This window comes from Antechinus flavipes, chromosome 2, assembly GCF_016432865.1.
Source record: "Antechinus flavipes isolate AdamAnt ecotype Samford, QLD, Australia chromosome 2, AdamAnt_v2, whole genome shotgun sequence".
NCBI classification, from domain to species: domain Eukaryota; kingdom Metazoa; phylum Chordata; class Mammalia; order Dasyuromorphia; family Dasyuridae; genus Antechinus; species Antechinus flavipes.
In genome coordinates, this window is record NC_067399.1 from 262674650 (window position 1) to 262695896 (window position 21247).

The window sequence follows — 21247 nt, forward strand, 5'->3', positions numbered from 1 at the left end:
TGAATATTAAAAACAATTTCAATTGTGCATCTTTAATCTATATTAGATTAATGGGGATGGAGGACCAGAGTGGGTAAGAGGGAAAAATTTGCAATACAAAGTTTTGGAAAAGTAAATGTTGACAATTATCTTTGCATGTATTTGAAAAAATAAAAACCCATTTTAAAAAAAGAAAAAAATTGTTTGGAATATATGTCAGGACCTTCATTAATGCCAGAAATATTTAAGATGGTATATTGAGTAAAAGAAAATTAGGCATAAATATCATATGACAATCAGAATAATTTAAATTTGGGAAAAAGGACAGACTGTGTCCTTACAACTCTGACCATTTTGGTAGAACGAAACAATAACAAGTAATTTACCAACCGGGCCTCAGTCTTCTTGCCATTTGTCCTGAAAAGGTAGTACCACATATTTTAATTTTGCTTTCATTTATAAACCTATAATACACCTTCCATATCGTTATTTATAAGGTATTAATTGGGTTTTATTTTCAGTTACAAATGTGGAACAGAACAACAATCTATAAAAATGCTCAAATTAGTCCACCTAGATAAACACACTTCTTGACCAATGACTCCCTGTGTGGGCCACAGATCTGTTTGACATTTTCAAATCAGCATTTTTAAATAAATTTTAGTTGGACACTAAGGATTATCAGACTTATCTTTAGCTCCAACAAGTGGATTTTGAATAATTTTTGCATATTAAGAAAAGATACTCATATTTTTAACAATTTAGGCATCACTTTTCTACAACACAATATTTAAGATACAAGCTCTTAGTTATCATCTATCATCATCATCATTATTATTGTTCATTTAATCATTCCAAAAAATTAAATAACTGTTAGTATTTATTACTTTGCATTTACCCTGTATACATTATATACATGCTTACGATTAATACCTGTTGTTTTTTGTCTTGTATTCACAGAAACTAGTAAGATTATTGGCACAAGGCATATTATAAATATGTGTCATTCCTTTGGGTAATGACTTCATCAGTCATATTTATTAGGAAGATTATTTTGTCTGCTATATGAAGAATAGTTAAGACATAGGGGATATTGAAAGTAACAAAATTATTTATGCATGTTATGTATGGTAATACCAGAGAGTAACCATCCCTTCCTTTAGGGACTAGGAGAAAATTGAACCAGGATAAAAATTTCTATCTAAGGACTGAGTATGGAAATAGGATCAAACAGAAAAAAATTTCTAAAACAATGAACAAATACTATGAGTTAGAAGTTTAATAAGTAAATACAAATAAAAGAAAATAATTCAAAATTAAGTACAATTGGACCATGGGAGGAAATTGACTTTTCCACAAGGACTCCAAAAGTGAATAGAAAAAATTAATCAAGAGATAAAATGAAATTATAAATATTGAGGAAAACATCATAAGAAAAATGCATTGCTTAGAACAGAAAGTCAAAAATATGACCCAAATAATTAATACCTCATAGAATGAAGCAAACAATTCAATATTCCATGTAAAAAAAGAAATATTAGGAAAAATCAGGAAATGGAAAAATTATATATCTATTATAAAAAGGCTCAACACAGAGAATAAATCAAAGGGAAGTCATTTAGCAATTGTCAGATTCCCTGAAATAACCTGTACAGACAAAATACCTAGTCATAGCTGAGGAAATAATAAAACTATACCAGAATTTTTAGTACCAGAGGAAAAATGAAAATAGGAAGAATCTATCAGTTAACATTCAAAATAAACCCAAAAATGAAAATGTCCAAAATTGTTCTATGGTCAAAATCCAGAAGAATAAACATACTGCAGAATTTTTAAAAAATACAAAAAGATTCAAATATCAAAATAAACTACATACACAGCCAAAGTCACACTATATTATGCCATAATTTTGGTGAAAGAAGGTAAATATTGAAATAAAGTATACCAAAAAGTGAACAAAAAAGTTTTCTACAAAAGGGTAACATCCTGCAAAATAGCATAATCCTACAAGACAAAAATAGGCTTTTAATAAAGATAACAGATACAGCAGAGACAGAGAGATGATGGTTGGATAAATAGAGATAAAGAAAGAAATGAGTTATATAGAGATATATGCTAAATATATAGTGAAATCTCACATATATAAAGATATAGATATAGAAACTTTGTTCCTAGGCTTGGCTTTAATTAGCTTTTGATGACCAAATTCTTCTATCAAGGCAAACAAAAATCCTCTTTCAAATGTAAAGTATAAGAGAAGCACCTGGACCATTGAGAGAATGCAATTTGGACAAAGTTACACAGTTCATATACATTCAAAGTAGGACTGAATCCCTCTTTTCCTGTCTCTAGAATCACATATGTAACCTATACAGTGTGATGTATTAAGAAATTTTAAAAGTGTGAATCATGATCATGTGCTTATTATTTAATGCATGAGAAGAGATAAAAGTCTCTATAGAATCCTGCTGTCTTAAATGGTCAATGAGGAAGTGAAGAAAGACAAGCAAAGTTGATTGTTTTATGTTTTGTTTCTATTAAGTGAAGAAAAGGAAAACAGCTGTGGCTGGGGGGATGGGGGAGAGGGAGAAGGGGAAGAATACCAAGGGAAAAATAGAAATAGAGGAACAAGAATTGTTCAAATTAGAGTGGGTAAAAGAAAAGTATGCTAAAATAGAGATGAAGGTTGGGGGAAATGGTTATCTCTGAAATCTTTTAATTGACCCAGGCAAAGGAGTCACATTCACGCATACACACACACACACACACACACAGTCACAAATATACAAGAAATTTGTTATATAAATGTAGTAAGCTCAATAAAGATAGGAGACACAAGGAGAAATGAAAAAGAATAAATGGGGTTTAAGATAGAAGATAGACTTGAGGAAGGAAGAGTCAAGCAGAGAAAACTTCAATAATGGAAAGCAGTTCATAAAGGGAAGATGAAAAGGAAAGATATAAAAATGACAAGAGGAGCCCCAAAGCTCTCTAAGACTTCTTGGAGGACAGATTCTCCTTGAATTCTAGCCTCTGTAAAAGATCCTGAGAGACGGGCACCACCCCCATTGATAGCACTCACTATTGATTAAGCTTCCTATTGAATTAAAGAGACTTATTCAATTCTATTCAAATTCCAACTCAAGCTGAAACCCAATTTATAGATTAAAAAGAGTCAACTTGGAACAACTCCTTGCAGAGGAGCTAACATGCCATCCTTGGCTTAGAAAGCCTCTGCCTGCTGAGATGATATTCTCTCTAGCACTACCCTCTCTTTATTCTCACCTATTTCCCTAATAAGACTTTATATCTCTCTGTCAGGAATTTTCTACTAGAAAGTTTACTTTTCTGCCAGGACTCCTTCACTACTTTATTTCCCTTTTGGGACTTTGCCACTGAGGAATCCAGCCTTTCCTATTCATGCACAGCAAAAGCTGACTTCCCAATGCCTATAAATAGCCTCTTTTACCAATTTAGGTTTTTGGGTTCATAAATTTCCTTACAAAGGATCTCTGTTCCACCAGAAGTGGGGTTCCCAAACTCCCTACCCATGTGCCAAATCCCAAGGGGATTCCATTTGGTTCCCTGAACCCCAATCCTGTCACTAGACCTCATCATTTAACTCTCATTTTGGTTCCCTGAATCTAATCTCATCATTTGGTTCCCTGACCAAAGGGAATCCCAAAATATAGATCTCATCATTTGGTTCCCTGACCATCCTAAATCTAGACATCATCAAAAAGAACCAGGAATTTAAATTTTTACTTGATGAAGTAAGAAAAAGCTAGAGAGAAGGGCAGACAACTTCCATTTACAATGACTACTGTTGATCCTATTTGTTATTTTCTTCTTCTCTGCCTCATTTTTTCTTTTTAAAAAGTGAAAGGGGGAAAAAAAGTGAAAGGGAAGAACTGAGAAGAAAAAGAGGAAAATTACCTGAAAAAGAGGAAAATTACCTGAAAAAGAAAGAACAAAGAAGAAAGGAAAGAAAGAAGGAAGAAAGGAAAGAAGGAAAAAAGGAAGGAAGGAAGGAAGGAAGGAAGGAAGGAAGGAAGGAAGGAAGGAAGGAAGGAAGGAAGGAAGGAAGGAAGGAAGGAAGACCTGGTATTGGAGTCCAAAAGACTGAAGTTCAAATTATTTCTCAGATGTTTACTAACTGTGTTATCCTGGGCAAGTCATTTAATTGTTTTAATCTGTTGACTCATCCATACAAAGGGAATAATTAACTTACATCATGAAATCATTTTAAGGATCAAAAATAATAATAATAAACATGCATATGGTGCTTTACTATTATTATTATGAAGAGATTTGAATACTAAACTAATAAATTTTTGTTTTATTTTAAGTGTAAAAGGAAGGCTTTAAAAGGTATTTAAGTAATGGAGGAATAAGGTCTAGTGAGAGCTTTAGGAAGATCTCTTTAGAAGCTATGTAAACCATAGTTGGAAATAGATTCGTGGGATATTTTAGAAGTAATACTGAAAGCATTTGGCCACTGATTAGATATGAGTGGGAGAAGGGAGAAGGTTTAATAAATAAAAAATAATTGTTTTCCAGAATATATATATATATATATAATATATATATATATATATATATATATATATATATACATATATATATATTTCTGTGTGACTGAATATATAATTCTGTTTGACTGAGAAAATGATACTAGTAATCAATATAGTAAGTTGGAAGGAAGGAGAAATCAAATATGGAGGATGACTTATGAAAAAGAATAAATGCAAGAGATTAAATGAGATTGGTGAACATCAAATGTTTTTTCTCACTGTTTTCTTCCCTCCTAAACCTGCCTCTTCTCCAACTTATCTTAATCACCCAACCTGGAAAAGTAGAGTTATTTTGGACTCTTTTCTCCCTTTCTCTCCCTTGTCAGTGCCAGAGAATTACTAAGTACTTCTAGATCTACTTCTACAATATTACTTAAATTTTTCCTCTATTCTTCTTTCACAGAGATAATAACTTAGTTCAGGCTCTCATCATTTTTCACCTTGATGTTTATTGGACGGTTTGAAAGAGAGACTGAATTGGACTTTTTACTGCCTCTAAAGAGATTTATTTGCTTCCAGTCTCATCTCTTATACAGAATTTTTTCTTTTCTTTTCTTTTGTTTTTCTGGTGTGTGTCACGGATCATTTTGGCAGCTGAGGGGAATCTATGAACTTCTCATATACATTAAATAAAATAAATTGCTTTCAAAAGAAACCAATTACATTAAAATAACATTATCAAAACATATTTTTAGAAAAAAAAATCCACAGGCCTTAAAGATCCATGTTGTAATTTATTCTTTACACAGCTGGCAAAATTATATTCTTAAGTAAAAGGTTAGTCCCCATCTCAAAACTCATCAGTGGTTTCCTATTGACAATAGAATAAAATATAGTCTCTTTAGTCTTGTTTTAGGGTGATTTATGTTCCCAGTGTTACAAAACAGAATAACTGTGTGTTTTTTCATCTCAACTTATTATGTAAACATAATGGCACAGGTTTCTGCCATGCATAGAAAATCCTTATTCATCACTTCCACTCATCAACTCTAGCGATTCTTATTTCATTAAGCCTTCTCTCATCAACCCTACTAAAACTGGTCACATCCTGCTTGCTTTTATGTTCTCTACTTTGTTCTTATCACATTTAGCCTTCTACACTAATCAATATTTATGTGTGCATGAGAAGCAGCTCTGAAGAGTGAAAGATTTAGAGACAGAAGAGAATTGAGTTCCAATCTGTTTGATCATAAGCAAAACACTTAACTTCTCACAATTTACTTCCTCAACTGTACAATTAGAATGGTAGATGCAATACCTCCTTCACTGTTGTTATTATACTCAATAACAAAATAGTGAATTTACATTCTTTACAATCATGCATCAAATAGAAGGTACTATTAGAATAGTCATTTACAGGCATATAATACTATTACAACTTGCAAGGTTTTTTATATACATTACTTGGTTTGAATCATTTATTTCATTTACAATGCATATCAAATTCTATACAAACCATAAAACACCCCTTACCATATGTCACCCATTGTTGGTATAATTGCTTAAAGTAGCTACAAAACCCACTAGAGTCATAGATTTAGGAGAGGAGGGAGTATGTTAATCGATCTTATTCAAATTTCTTCAAGTTTTTGTATGTATCCCCCATGATTGAGAAATTGAATAGAATCTGATAGTTAATAAATATTTATAGAATAGAATGTAAATGAAACTCTTTTATCCAGAAGAAAAATGACTAAACTTTGGTTTTCTTAATTCAATAGGACATATAAATAGTTATCTAATTAAAATGAGGATGAATGTGTCTTCACTATCCTTTATTGATAAAAATCCATCTTTTCTATTCAGTTACCAAGTCTATATAAAAATGTTACATGGCTATAATACAAAAATCCATGCATGACATAATATTAGCCATTCAACCTACCACCCCTAGATGAAGACATCAAGGAGAAAGCTCTCCAATGAGACAGAGACACAATGAAGATGATGTGTTTCCTGAGGCTTCAGGAAGAGAGATATATATCATCTCCCAAACAGGCAGTAAAAAATTAGAAACACCTTTAGATAATAATGAGCATAGAAATCTGAAGAGAAAATTCTCATGGGAATCATTAGAGAGCCATGGTTTTCCCTAGTCTTCAAGAGAGGTATTTGTTGTTTGGTCATTAAAGTGAATGGAAATTTCACCTAAGAGATAGGTATATTATCTGTCAGAATTTGCTCAAGGAAAGTTTCATCTATATAACACAATCAAGGACAAATCAGAGTTTAAAAGAATAGGGGTGAATGTGTGTGGGGGGGCTTGCATAAAATCTGTCTTTGGCTTAAATCTCTTCCCAAGAATTCGTTTAGGAAAATCAGAATCTTTTTTCTTTTGTTTGTCCCTAATCCCAGGATTTCCCCCCATACATAGAAATTGACTCATTTCTGGATCTCTACACAAAAGGATAAAAATGTACCCCACTACCATGCAAGCATTTAGGCTGGCATAACATTTAATAATAGATACATTTTATGAAGTACTTTAATATTTACAAAATACTTTACTGATATCTCATTTGGTTCTCTCAAAAATTCTGTGAGATAAGTATTATTATTCCTATGTGACAGAAAAGAAAACTGAAGCCAAATTGAGTGATTAAGTAAATTTCTAAGATTCAAATGGTTAGTTCATTTCTGGGATCATTTCAGTTTAGGTTTTCTAGATTGTAGAGATAACATTTTAATGTACCACCTACTTTTTTTTCTGAAGCAATTATGATTAAATGACTTACCCAGGGTCACACAGCTAGGAAGTATTAAGTATCTAAGGCCAGATTTGAACTCAGATCCTCCTGATTTTGGGGCTTGTGCTCTATCCACTGTGCCCCCTAGCTATTCTTAGTACCACCCATCTGTATAAAGGAAAGTCTTGTTTGACTTGAGAAAAAAATAGAATGGATACCCATAAAGTCAAATCTTTCACTAGCATCTTCTCTCCAACAGATTTAGAAAGTTTTCCAGCCATTAAGTTCTACTCTGGGCAGGAAAAGAAAAAAGAATAAGGAAAGAACTAGGATTAGATTAGAGAAGTAACATATATTGAACTACTTGTCCTCTAGAGGAGGAGGTAAGGGAAAATTTTATAGTGTGCACTATGGCACTATGGCTGAATCATATAACTACTTGAGTGAGAGTAAGTTATAATCAGCTTGAAAAAATAAGTCAGAAAAATGGCAAAAATCTAAAACTTGGAAATGGAACTTTTTGAAGGAGATCTGAGAGAGCAGATATACCAGTCTTCTATTGGCAGAATTGTTAATTTCTCAGACTATTCTGAAAACCATTTTAAAATTTTATTTTAAGTATCATTAAACCATAATTTGTCCCTCCATTTCATTTACCATTATATACTCCAAAGAGAGAAAGAAAAAATAAGGAAAGGACTCATTCATATAACCACACATTGTGTTATAAAAACTGGAAATGACAAAATGTCCTTCAACTGAAGAATGATTGAACAAAACTTGACATATAAATATGATGAAATATGATTGCACCATAAGAAATGATAAACATGAAAAATTTAAAGGAACTTCAAAAGACTTTAATGAACCGATTCAGAGTAAAATTAGAACTAGTTCAATAGTTTACATTGACAAATAGGTGGCATAATGAATAGAGTGATAGCCTAGAATTAAGAAGGAATGAGTTTAAATCTTTCCTTAAATAATATTAGTTGCATGACCCTGGAAAAATCACAACCTCTTTCTACTTCAGTTTTCTCATACATAAAAAGAGGGGAAAAAATAGTACCTATCTCATAGGGATATTATGAGGATCAGATAAAACTACATATGTGATGGGCTTTACAAACTGTAAAGCATTATATAAATGCTAGCTATTATTATGCCTATATTAATATGAAGGAAAATAATTTTTTAAATGTCAAGATCTATATCAATGAAGTAAATATTCATGACTATGATAAATGAATGATAATAAGTGTGCAGAGGAATGATACACTAGAAATTCAGAATTCAATGTATAATTTATTTTTCAATTATTGTTTTAATTTTATAGATTATACATGTACATTCATCATTTACATATTTTTCACAACTCACAAGAAAGAAAAAAAAGTTGAAAATAGTGTGTTGATCCAAATTTTGTCTCAATAGCTCTCTCTCTGGATACAGAAGTCATTTGCTACCCAAAGTTTATTGGAATTGTTTTGGATCAGTGAATTGCTGAGAAAAATCCAGTCTATGATAGTTGATCATCAGGCAATCTTGCTGTAACTGTGTACAAGGTTTTCCTGCATCTGTCTGCTTCACTAAGCATCAGTTCATATAAATACTTCCAGGCTTTTCTAAAACCAGCCTTTTCATCATTTTTTAAATGATGAAAGAAAAAATGCTGATGATTTCTGTGGAATTATTTTACAGCCTACAACTTTGCTAAAAATTGTTTCTAGTAGCTTTTCAGTTGACTTTCTATGGTTCTCTAAATATACCATCACATCATCTGCAAAGATTAATAATTTATTTTCCTCATTACCTCCTCTAATTCCTTTAATCTCTTTTTCTTCTCTTCTTGCCAAAACTAACATTTCTAATACAATAGAGAATAGTAATGTAACCATGTTTCAACCTTAATCTTATGTGGAATGATTCTAGTTTGTCCCCATTACATATGATGCTTGCTGAGGGTTTTAAATAGATGCTACTGATCATTTTAAGGAAAACTTCATTTATTCTTACATTCTCCAGTGTTTTTAACAGGAATAGGTTTGGGGATTTTGTCAAATGCTTTTGCTACATCTATTGAGATAATCATATGATTTTTGTTAGTTTTGTTATTGATATAGTAAATTATGCTAATAGTTTTTTCTAATATTGAATCAGCTCTGCATTTCTGGTATAAATCCTACTTGGTGATAGTGTATTACCTTGGGAATGACTTGCTTTGCTAATGATTCTTTGCTAATATTTTATTTAAGATTTTTGTACCTTTATTCATTAGGAAAATTGGTCTACAATTTTCTTTCTCTCTTTTGATACTATCTGGTTTTGGTAATAGCACCATATCTGTGTCATAAAAGGAATTTGATGGGACTCCTTCTTTCTCTATTTTTTCAAATACTTTGCATAGTATTGGAATTAATTGTCCTTTAAATGTTTAGTACGATTTTTTCATAGGCAGTTGCTTAATAGCTTATTCTATTTCTTTTTCAAAAATAAAACTAAGTAATTTATTTTCTCTTCTATTAATCTGGGCAATCTATATTTTTGTAGATATTCCTCCATTTCACTTAGATTATCAGATTTATTGACACATAGTTGGGCAAAATAACTCCTAATTATTGTTCTAATTTCCTCTTCATTGGTGCAAAGTTCTCCCTTTTCATTTTTGATAGCAACAATTTGATTTTCTTCCTTCCTTTTTCTAATCAAATGAACTAAAGTTTTATCCATTTTGTTAGTTTTCTTTCATAAAACTAACTCTTATTTTTGTTTATTAATTCAATAGTTTTCTTACTTTCAATTTCTGTTGTGATCTGGTTCAGATGGATCTGAATCGGTCCCTGTTCGGGCGCCAAAATGTGGTGAGCTTCTTCTTCTCAAAACGCAGCCAGGTGATAAAAGTTCAAATCTTTTATTATCTCCAATATAACCCAGTTAGCTTAGAGGCCTATCTCTCTGCTTGGTTCCAAGAGCTCTTGCCGCTTTGTCCTTTGCTTCTGCCTCTGCTTTCTTCAGCCTCCAGCCAGCTCCAATCTTCATGTCATTCCCGTGAAATCTCCACTTGTAGCGTCTTCCTCTCTGAAGAACTCTCCGACTGGCCCATTGGCCTATTTATGCTCCTTCCAGAGAGAGGGATTATGGGTAGTTCTACTTAGTACCTTGTTTCAGGTTCTGCCCAAAACATCTTCTTGTAAGATTAGATCAACTCTAATTACTTAGCAGTTAGTAAGGATTCCAACATCTCCCCCTTTCTTTTGTTTTAAAACATAGGGGGTTTCTGAGGGGGTACACATAAATCCATCAATATGGGCCAGAACTTTGTAACAGATATACATGGTATACATAAATCCATCAATATGGGAGGCATTATACATAATTTACATAAGTACATAGCAATATAACACAGGCTAGTAGTAATGTAACAACATGAATCAACCTAAAAATTTACACATGTCCATAAGTCCTAGAAACAGTCCAATAGGATTCCATTGTCCATTAGTTCATGTGCCAGGAATCCAATAGTTCCTGTAAGCCCTGAAGTACTGCAAAAGTCTCATCAACAATTTTTCATCTCAGGGAACCCAATGATTCTTGCTGGTTTTTCAAGAAGTAAAACAGTTTCATCTTGTGTTAGGAAATCCAATGATTCCTGAAGCTTTTAAAAGTCTTTTTAACAGTTTCATAGTCAGCCATCTGATTCTTTCTCCATCTGTGGAAATATAAGCAGATCCTCTTCCCCAAGCAGTTAATCTAATTCCCTTCTATTTACCAAATTTGGGATTTCTCCTCATCATCTGGTAATTACATTGGAGTCGTTTGCATTGGATATTGTCTTGTTGTCTTAAAAGGCCTGTATTCTTCCCAACTGTAATCCTGATTGCTTTTCTGTTGGTTGATGACATCAGAATCCTGAATTTCTAAAGTCTCTCTGGGTGTAACCTCAACTGCTATCATGCCCCACCTGTCCTTTGATTGATACTTTAGAGCTGGGCCCTGCCTCTCATTCCTCTGGGTCAATATACATTTAGAGGCCCAGTGAAAGCCTCGGTTACATTTTGGACATGGGGTTTTGGGTTTTCTCTCACCCTGTCTTCTCACTCTATCTCCATATCTACAATGAGCTCTCAAATGTCCAATTTTTCCGCACTGAAAACATCGACGAGTTTCTCTAGAATTCCTCTGCCAAGAAGGACCTTGTCTTTCCATGTTCATCATAGTCTGGGCATAATAAGCATTTGTGCCCACTGTGGCACAGCGTCTTATGATTTCTTCTAAAGGAGCATCTTTGTCTAGCCCCCATATAATTCTTTTGCAAACCTCATTGGCATTTTCCTTAGCCAAATGTTTAGTCATTATTTCTGTTGCTGCATTGTCTCCAATGGTTCTTATTACAGCTGTTTGTAAACGTCCTACAAAATCTGCAAAAGGTTCATTGGGACCTTGCTCTATTTTTGTGAAAGCATTATTTCCATCTTCCTGTCCAGGGAGAGAATTCCAAGCTTTTATTGCAGCCTTAGAAATTTGCTCATACACTATTATGGGATAATAAATCTGTTCTGAACTTTCTGCATACTGACCTTCATCAGCTCCTGTTTGCCTATTGCGTTGGGCTTGAATCCTACATAATTCATGAAACTCCAAAAGCCACAATAAATTTTGTCCCGGTTCAAGACATGTTTTAGTGATGGATTTCCAGTCATTTGGGGTTAAGATTTCATAAGACAAATTATCCAGTAACATCTTCACATAAGATGATGTAGCCCCATAAAGAGTGCAATCCTTTTTCAAATCTTTAATTTTTCCCAAATTAAAAGGAGTGTATTTTCTCTCTTTTTGACCTGAGGAGTTGAGCTCTTCAATCACAGGATATGCATTTATAAAATCAGACATATCTTCTCCTTCATTTTTTGCTTTAATTAATGCTTTTTCTAATCTTGTCAAATTCTGCTTTACAGGAGAAGCTGACTGTGTTTCTGTCTCTCTCCCTCCCCCTTGTTCCACACATGAAGGGTTAATTGCAGGGGGAGGGTCATGAGATGTGGAATCACCTAATTCCTCCTTCTGGGAAGTATCATACTCAGAATTGTAATTAACTCCATTCTCATCTGATTTGTCCTCCTTTTCACCTAGTAAAGTTGGCACTTCCTCCTGTACTTTCCTTTTCATCATTCTATCACTTAAATAACTTCTTATAGCCAATTGTATTACATTATATGTATTAATTATTGAGTTAGGCCCATTTTTATCATAGAATTGACAAAGATCCTCTCCAACCAATTTCCATTCATTTAGATCTAATTCCTTATCAAGAGAGAAACAAGGACATATGTCCTTTACAGTTTGTAAAAGTTCAGTGATTTGCTGTAAACTTATAATTAAACCTTGGCTTTCCATAATTTTGACAATGCTCTCTAAACATTTTCCTTGAACAGAAACAGGCTGTTTTCTAAATATCTGTCCCATCTTAGCTGAAATTCTACTTTAACTCTTTTAACAAAATTTCTTTGTTGTACTCACTCTAATTTCTGGGTTGAAGAGTCTTTTCCACTGGATCAGGATCAGAGGCTTTTCCACTTGAATCAGGATCGGAGCTTTTCCACTTGAATCAGGATCGGAGCTTTTCCACTTGAATCAGGATTGGAGCTTTTCCACTTGAATCAGGATCGGAGCTTTTCCACTGAAATCCACTGAGGGGGTCTGTTTGTCCCACGTTCAGGGCACCAAAATGTTGTGATCTGGTTCAGATGGATCTGAATCGGTCCCTGTTCGGGCGCCAAAATGTGGTGAGCTTCTTCTTCTCAAAACGCAGCCAGGTGATAAAAGTTCAAATCTTTTATTATCTCCAATATAACCCAGTTAGCTTAGAGGCCTATCTCTCTGCTTGGTTCCAAGAGCTCTTGCCGCTTTGTCCTTTGCTTCTGCCTCTGCTTTCTTCAGCCTCCAGCCAGCTCCAATCTTCATGTCATTCCCGTGAAATCTCCACTTGTAGCGTCTTCCTCTCTGAAGAACTCTCCGACTGGCCCATTGGCCTATTTATGCTCCTTCCAGAGAGAGGGATTATGGGTAGTTCTACTTAGTACCTTGTTTCAGGTTCTGCCCAAAACATCTTCTTGTAAGATTAGATCAACTCTAATTACTTAGCAGTTAGTAAGGATTCCAACAAATTTCATTAATCTCTCTTTTTATTTTCAGAATTTCAAATTTGGTGTTTAATTGGGGATTTTAATTTTATCTTTTTCTAGTTTTTTTTAAATTGTGAGCCAAAATCATTGGTCTTCTCTTTCTCTATTTTATATAAGTAAGCATCTAGAGATATAAAACTTCCAAGAACTACTTTGGCCACATCCCATAAATTTGGTATGTTATATCATTATTGTCATTCTCTTGAATGAAATTACTGAGTGGGTCTAGGATTTGTTGTTTCACCCACTCATTCCTTAGTATTAGATTATTTTGTTTCCAATTAATTTTTTATCTATTTCCCCCTGGCCTTTTATTGCATGTAATTTTTATTGCATCATGATCTGAAAAAATGCATTTACTATTCCTGCTTTTATGCATTAGATTTTGAGGTTTTCATGCTCTAATACACTGTCAGTTTTTGTGTAGGTTCCATGTACTGGCTAGAAAAAATGTATATTCCTTTCTGTCTACATTCAATTTTCTTAGATAGATTCATCTATCATATCTAACTTTTCTAGAATTCTGTTTACCTCCTTAATGTCTATTTTATTTATTTTGTGATTAGATTTATTTAGTTCTAAGAAAGCAAGACTGAGATTCCACACTAGTATAGATTTGCTGTCTAATTATTCCTGCAGCTCTTTTAACTTCTCCTGTAGGAATGTGGATGCTATACTGCTTCTTCTTCCAGTAGAATCACTTTTCCTCCTCTAGTTTATTTTTATATCTTCACAATAAAATCAAATTTTACCTGCATCCTCTAAATATACCCATAACAGAGTTAAGTTAAACATATCATCTTCCCATAAAGGTATAAAAGCTTTTTAACTTTTAAAAGAAAGCTATTGTTTTCTTTTCTTTTTACCTTTTTATGCTTCTTTTGAGTTCTGTATTTGAAGGTCAAGTTTTCTATTTATCTCTAGTCTTTTCATCAGAAATAAATAAAATTCACCTATTTCATTGAATGTCCATCTTTTCCCCTGAAATATAATGCTCAATTTTGCTGAATAGTTGATTCCAGCCTGCAATCCAAGTTTATTTGCTTTTTAGGATACCAGATTCCATGTCCAGCACTCCTTTAAAGTAGAAACTTCTGGGTCCTGGGTAATCCTGATTGTGGCTCCTCAATATTTTTTTTTCTTGTAATATTTTCTCCTTAATTTTGATGATTCTGAAATTTAGCTATAATGTTCCTTGGGGTTTTCATTTTGGGATCTCTTTCAGGAGGTGATTTTTGAATTCTTTCAATGGCTATTTTACCCTCTGGTTCTAGGATATCAGGGAAGTTTTCCTTGATGGTTTCCTGAAAGGTGATTTCTAGGCTCTTTTTTCATCATGGTTTTCAGGAAGTCCAGTAATCCTTAGATTATGTCTTCTAGATCTATTTTCCAGGTGGGTTTTTTTTTCAAGGAGACATTTTACATTTTCTTTTATTATTTTCTTTTGCTCTTTTGGTTTTCTTTGCCTGATTCTTGAAGTCTCATTGAATTATTCACTTCCATTTGTTCAATTCTATTTTTAATGAATTATTTTCTTCAGTTAGCTTTTTTATCCCCTTTTGCATTTGGCCAATTGTACTTTTAAATGAGGTGTTTGTGTTCATTGCATTTTTTTCCATTTCATAAATTCTGCTTTTCAATGAATTGGTTTCTTTTTCATATATATTTTGTAAGTAATTATATACTTTTCTTAATTTTGTCAAATCTATTTCATAAGAAATCATTTGCTTCTTGCATTTCATTAAATCTATTTTGTAAAGAGTTTTCTTCAGATAATTTGTTTTTCATTTTCCAAACTCTTTTGCCAAGTTTTCATTTCCCCATTTTTTCTAACTCTCTTTTAATGTCCTTTTTGATTTCTTTCAAGATAATCTTATGAAATGGGAACCAACTCATATCACCCTTTGGGGGCTTCATCTGAAGATGATTTGCCTTTAGGATTCTCAATGTTTGAGGTCTATTCTTCTCTTTCTCCTTAAAAGCTGTCTATGGTCAGATTTCTTTTTGCTTTTTTGCTTATTTTTTTTTAAAGATTGAGGTCTGCTCTTAAGGCAAAGGGATGGCAGCTTCTTTAGGTTGCCCTAGGGCCTGCTGCTACCTAACTTCTGGTGCTAGGTAGGGATAGCCAAATCCCACATTTTTTCTGGGATTCAGAGACTCACTATTTGCCTTTTGTATTTACTTTGGTGTCTCACAAATTCTCTTCTGATCCACTGGCTCATAACCAGGACAGAGTAGTCTAAGAGCCTCCCAGTAGATTCCTTTGTGTGGCATGTTGTACAGCCCTGGGTCTCTGCTCTGAGCTCCTTGCCCTGCATCTGTGCTCAGCAGCCTCTCTAACTGACCGATTGAAACATACCTTTTCTGAAGTTCTTCCAAAATATCTTCTTCTAGAAATATGTTACACTCCAAATATCTGTGGGTTCTGTCACTCCAAAACCAGTTCACAGGCTTAATTTGGTGTTGGTCTGAGGAAAACTAAGAAGAGCTCAGATAAAGATGTTTCTTCTCTCCACCATCTTGGCTCTGCCTCCCTACGCAGTTCTTTATATATTTTAGAAATAAGATCTTTATGAGAAACACTCATTGTAAAAATTTTTCCCAGCTTTCTACTTCCCTTCTAATCTTGATTGCATTGGTTCTGTTTATGCAAAAACTTTTTAACTTAGCATAATCAATAATATCCCTTTTTCATTTCATAATGTTCTCCAGTTCTTCTTTGGTCACAAATTTCTCCCTTCTCCAAAGATTTGATAGATAAACTATCCCTTGTTCTCCTAATGTGCTTATAATATCACCCTTTACACATAAATCATGTATCCATTTTGACCTTATTTTGGTAGGAGAATGTGAGATGAAGGTCTATGCTAACTTTGTGACATATCATTTTTCATTATTTTCAGCAATTTTTATCAAATAGTGTGTTCTTATCTCAGAAGACTCAGGAGTTTATCAAAGATTAGATTACTAGATGAAAAGGGCTGAAACTCTGAATAGGTGCACTTGAATCAGACAATCAAGCACTTAAGGCTAATTACCTATTTGACAATGACTCTATTAGCATATATTTGGAATTGCTCTTCTCACAGTTAATGCTGGCTCAATATCTGGGGTTAAGAGAATTGTAGGTAAGGATTAGAGGGTGGGGTGAGAGAGGGAAGAGAACTTCACTTTGCAACAGGACCAGGAGAAAAGAGGTTGGTGGTGAGCTTTTGGCAGTTTGTCTGTCTTATTCACTTCTCTCCTTAAAAACCAAGGACTTTTACTTATCCTGACTCCAGCTGTTCCTGAGGCCTCCAGGGAGCTAGCCTAGACTTCACAACTACAGTTTATTATTGGATCATATGTATCTAATTTATTCCACTGACCTACAACACTATTACTTAGTCAGTAACATGTGTTTTTAATGACTGTTGCTTTATAATAGAATTTTAGGTCTGTTACTTCTATGCTACAATCCTTTACATTTTAAAAATTAATCTCCTTGATATTCTTGAGCTTTTCCTTTTCCAGATAAATTTTATCATTTTATATATCTATAAAATAACTTTGCCAGTTTGATTGGTATCAACATATATTTTAAAAAGTTGTCAAATAAACCAAAAATCTAGAGACAGTTTCAAATATAGCATCACTCATCTTATCAATAGTTAGTATTATAAACTTATTTGGAGGAAAGTTAAAAATAGGAGAGGAATATCAGTCTTTTTTAAATAGTCCTCTAATATTATATCATTTCTTAGCTCAAACTGAGCACAGTCTTACTTTCTTCTGATTTAGGAATCTGATTTTGATTTTGGGATTCTAGGTGTAACTTCTTTCTTAACCTAGTATATTGTCTAAGACATTGAGCTTTTCCTATTAGACCAGGCTTTTCCATTAGAATGTGAGTTACTTTCAAGAATCTCACATTCTAATGGAAAAATCTGGTCTAATTCTTGAAAGTATAAACTGTCTTTTGCCTTTCTTGATATCATCAGAACTAATTAGAGTGCCTGGAACATGGTAGATGCTTAATGCATATTTATTGATGGAGATGCTAACTGCAATCTTCTGATCTGATCCTTGCATGATCCAAATATTCCTTCCTTCTCAGATTATTTTGTAACATTTTTCCTGGGAAATATGTGTGATCAGACAATTGTCATGTATGTGGGGAATGGTGGTGATGACACTTCACTATTCAATTGATGTTTTAAATGAGCTATTTTTTTCATCCATTAACCACATGAGTTATTTTAATGTTCACTACACTAAGTATCAGAATATCTGCCTCCTCTTGTTTCTCTCATTAATAGTCTATCAATTAACTTTTATTTTATTGTTGCTTTCTTTCCTTTATTAAAATCAAATTTGCCTTTTCAAAAATTGCTCTAGTAAAGGATATTTTTTTCAATTTTTTTTTTCCCATGGGGAGGCAGTTAGATAGCTCAATGGATAGAGCACTTAACCTGGTTTTAGGAAGACTAGCCTCAGACAGTTATTAGCTATATAATACTGGATAATGCTCTTAATCTCTGTTTGCCTTAATTCAGTGGAGAAGGAATTGGTAAGACACTCCTATATCTTTATCAAGGAAAACTTATTGACATGATGTAATCCATAATTGGTTATGACTGAACAAGTGAATAACAACATCCTAATCTTAAAAAATCATTAGAAAACAAAAAAAAAAAAAACAAAATAGGGGAAATGACCTTTTATTAAAAGCCAAAGTTAGTTATACATAGCAATTACCCATAAAACAAAAAGAAAAAATTTCTTATGATATGATCATAAATTCAGATCTAGGAAAAAACCTTAGAGATCAAGATTTAAAGAATTTGATGTGGTATATAGAATTATTTACAGATATTAGTTCTAGCAAACAATTATAAAATACCTAGGCACAGATCTTTTATAATTTCTATCTGGTTACTTCCTTTATAAAGGTATAAATAAAGTCAATGTATGCTAAAGACTGAAGGGCATTTTCACTCAGCCAGTGTTCAAACCCATAGCTAAGCCTTTTTACCTATCTCAAAGCTAAACTCCCTAATAAAAGATAAATTTGTCTTATTAAAAAATTCTTATCACCTGGACATATCCCTAGGCTGTAAGTTTCACATCATGGAAAAGCTTTGTCCTGCCATAAAATGTTCCTTATAAGCATTAACCATAGACCATGAAACTAATATATAAAAGCATTATTTATGACCATAGCTTCATTTTTATTTAGGGTTTGTGCATGTTAAACAAACTTTCTTTTTTATTATTAGTATGACAAAATATAGTTCCGCTCTCACCAATATGGTGATTGTATTAGCTAGTGCTAATTTTAGAGGTTTCTATTTCAATCAGAAGAATGTTGTGCACACACAAATGTGTGTGTATTTATTTCATGACAAAAATATGAGATTTCTGGTCATGACATGGTACTACCCATTGTGAGATCTGCTCATACTTCAAAATAGAGCTTTTCTCTCCTGTATAGCTAGATGGTATAGTAGACAGAGTACTGGAGCTGGAGAAATAAAAACCTATGTTTAGCTCAAGACTCAAGATATTTACTATCTATGTGATCATGGGAAAGTACTTAAGCTCTACGTATCTCAATTTTTTCATCTATAAAATGTAGATAACAATGGTACCAATATCTCAGAATTGTTGTGAAGGTCAAGTAAAAAATATGTGTAAGATATTTTTCCAACCCTAAAAATCTATGTAAAAGCTAGCTATTTTTATTCCATGCAATATGCAGTTACAGAACTTTTACTCTGTAGGGAAGTACATATTACCCATTGCACCTTTCCATTTTTCCATTTATATACTTGTACTATTTGGTGGAGTGATTCCAAACTTGTTTTTTGGGGGTTTTACCTGTGTTACATATATTATTTCATTCAATACACACAACATCTCTGTGAGAAAAAAAAACTATTATTAGCTTTCATTATCCCCATTTTATATGTAAGAAAATTGATGTTCATAGAAATTCAGTTGCTTATCCAACCACACAATAAGGGAGGATTGATAAGATTGTGATGCCTTGATATTTCATGATATTAGAGGATCAAAATATTTTAGGGAAGGAAGAAACTTCAAGTTCATATAAATTTTTTTCTTTCTAAATATTTCTTGAGTTTCAGTATATTTTATCATTGGAAAAGCAAATTAATGTTCAATCATTTGGTCCTTTGATTTAAAGAAACACAAAAACACCCATACTCCTAAAATACAGGCATAGGATAGCAATGATGGACCACATTATAAATATACATTATCTTTATTAGTAAAAGTTTATATATTTGTGAAAAAGTTAATATATTTGTGAAGAGCAATAGGTCCTTCTGAAATAGGATTTATCTTAGTTGTATTTAACATGATTGTTAACACGAACTTCACCTACAAAGTCTGTCTGGAGCCAACATGTCGGTTCCGCAGTCTTATCATAGCTGCCTTCATCTCCTGATTTCTCAAAGTGTAGATGATTGGGTTCAGGAGAGGAGTGATGACTGAGTAAAACACTGAGAGGAATTTGTCCACAGAAAAACTACTAAATGGTGAGGCATATATAAAAATGCATGGCCCAAAGAATAGAGTTACTACTGTGATGTGAGCAGACAAAGTTGACATAGCCTTGGAGAGCCCACCAGAAGAGCGGCGGTGGACAGTGATCAAGATGACAGTGTAGGAGACAAACAAGAGGATGAAACAAATGAGTGAGAGCAGGCCACTGTCAGCAATAACAAGCAAGTCCAGGACATAGGTGTCAGTGCAGGCAAGCTTGATCACCAAAGGGAGATCACAAAAAACATTGTCAACCACATTGGGGCCACAAAAAGGCAGGTTTATGGTAAAGGCCATTTGGCTCATGGTGTGTACAAAACCCACAGCCCAGGAAAGCAACACAAAGCCAATCAGTGTTCGATGGCTCATGATAGTTGTGTAATGGAGGGGTTTACATATTGCAACATAACGATCAACTGCCATGAATATAAGGAGAGTCATCTCGCTACCCCCCAAGAAATGGAGGAAAAACATTTGGGCCATGCAGCCCCATAAGGAAATAATTTTCTGTTCACTAAGGCAATCTGTGATCATCTTAGGAACAGTAATGGTAGAAATAGTCATATCCAAAAAGGAAAGGTTAGCCAGAAGGAAATACATGGGTGTAGAGTGGAGGTGGGAGTCAAAAACCACCATAATTATAATAAGAATGTTTCCTGTCATGATTGATGCATAGGCCAGAAAGAAGACTACAAAAAAGAAAATCTCAAGTTCCCAAATACTGGTAAGTCCTAACAAGACAAAATCAGATATCAAAGAGTCATTCTTCAGATCCATTTATTCTGCTCCAAACTTCCAAAAATTTTCTGAAGATATTCAGATCTTTATATGGACATATATAAAGTTGACATTGGTCTCCTAGAGATAGCTTTGAAGAAAGTAGGGAAAAAAAATCAGTCTTAATTATTAGTAGAAATGTTGAATTAATTCATTTCCCCAAACTAGAAATTAGAACATATGAAATAATTAAAACAAATGCTGAAAATGTCATTTTGTATGATTTGATATATTCACATTACACTTTGGTTTTAATACTTTAAAGTGATCAGACACTAACCAATTATATGCTGTGTTAGTCACTAACTGATTTTGCATATTAATAGACAAATAATTAAAATCTTCAATTGATTAGTGAATTCAGTTACAATGACTGATCTAAATTTAAGATGCAGATGAAACACATTTTTAATTTCAGATAGGACATACATGTTTAGTTATGAAACAATAAACAGCATATAACTATAAATCCTCATATTTATAATAATAGTTTTTTTCA

General features: G+C 33.2%; 1 protein-coding gene across 1 annotated transcript; it reads right to left on the reverse strand.

The window, feature by feature from the left end:
- Positions 1 to 19806: 19806 nt before the first annotated feature.
- On the reverse strand, positions 19807 to 20748 carry LOC127552517 (olfactory receptor 4L1-like). Its single transcript, XM_051983026.1, has one exon. The coding sequence runs from the start codon at positions 20746 to 20748 to the stop codon at positions 19807 to 19809; it is 942 nt and encodes a 313-aa protein (XP_051838986.1).
- Positions 20749 to 21247: the final 499 nt, after the last annotated feature.

What these genes read in the sequence shown, in the direction of transcription:
- LOC127552517 (XM_051983026.1), bottom strand. Translation starts at nt 20,748, where the DNA reads ATGGATCTGAAGAATGACTCTTTGATATCTGATTTTGTCTTGTTAGGA.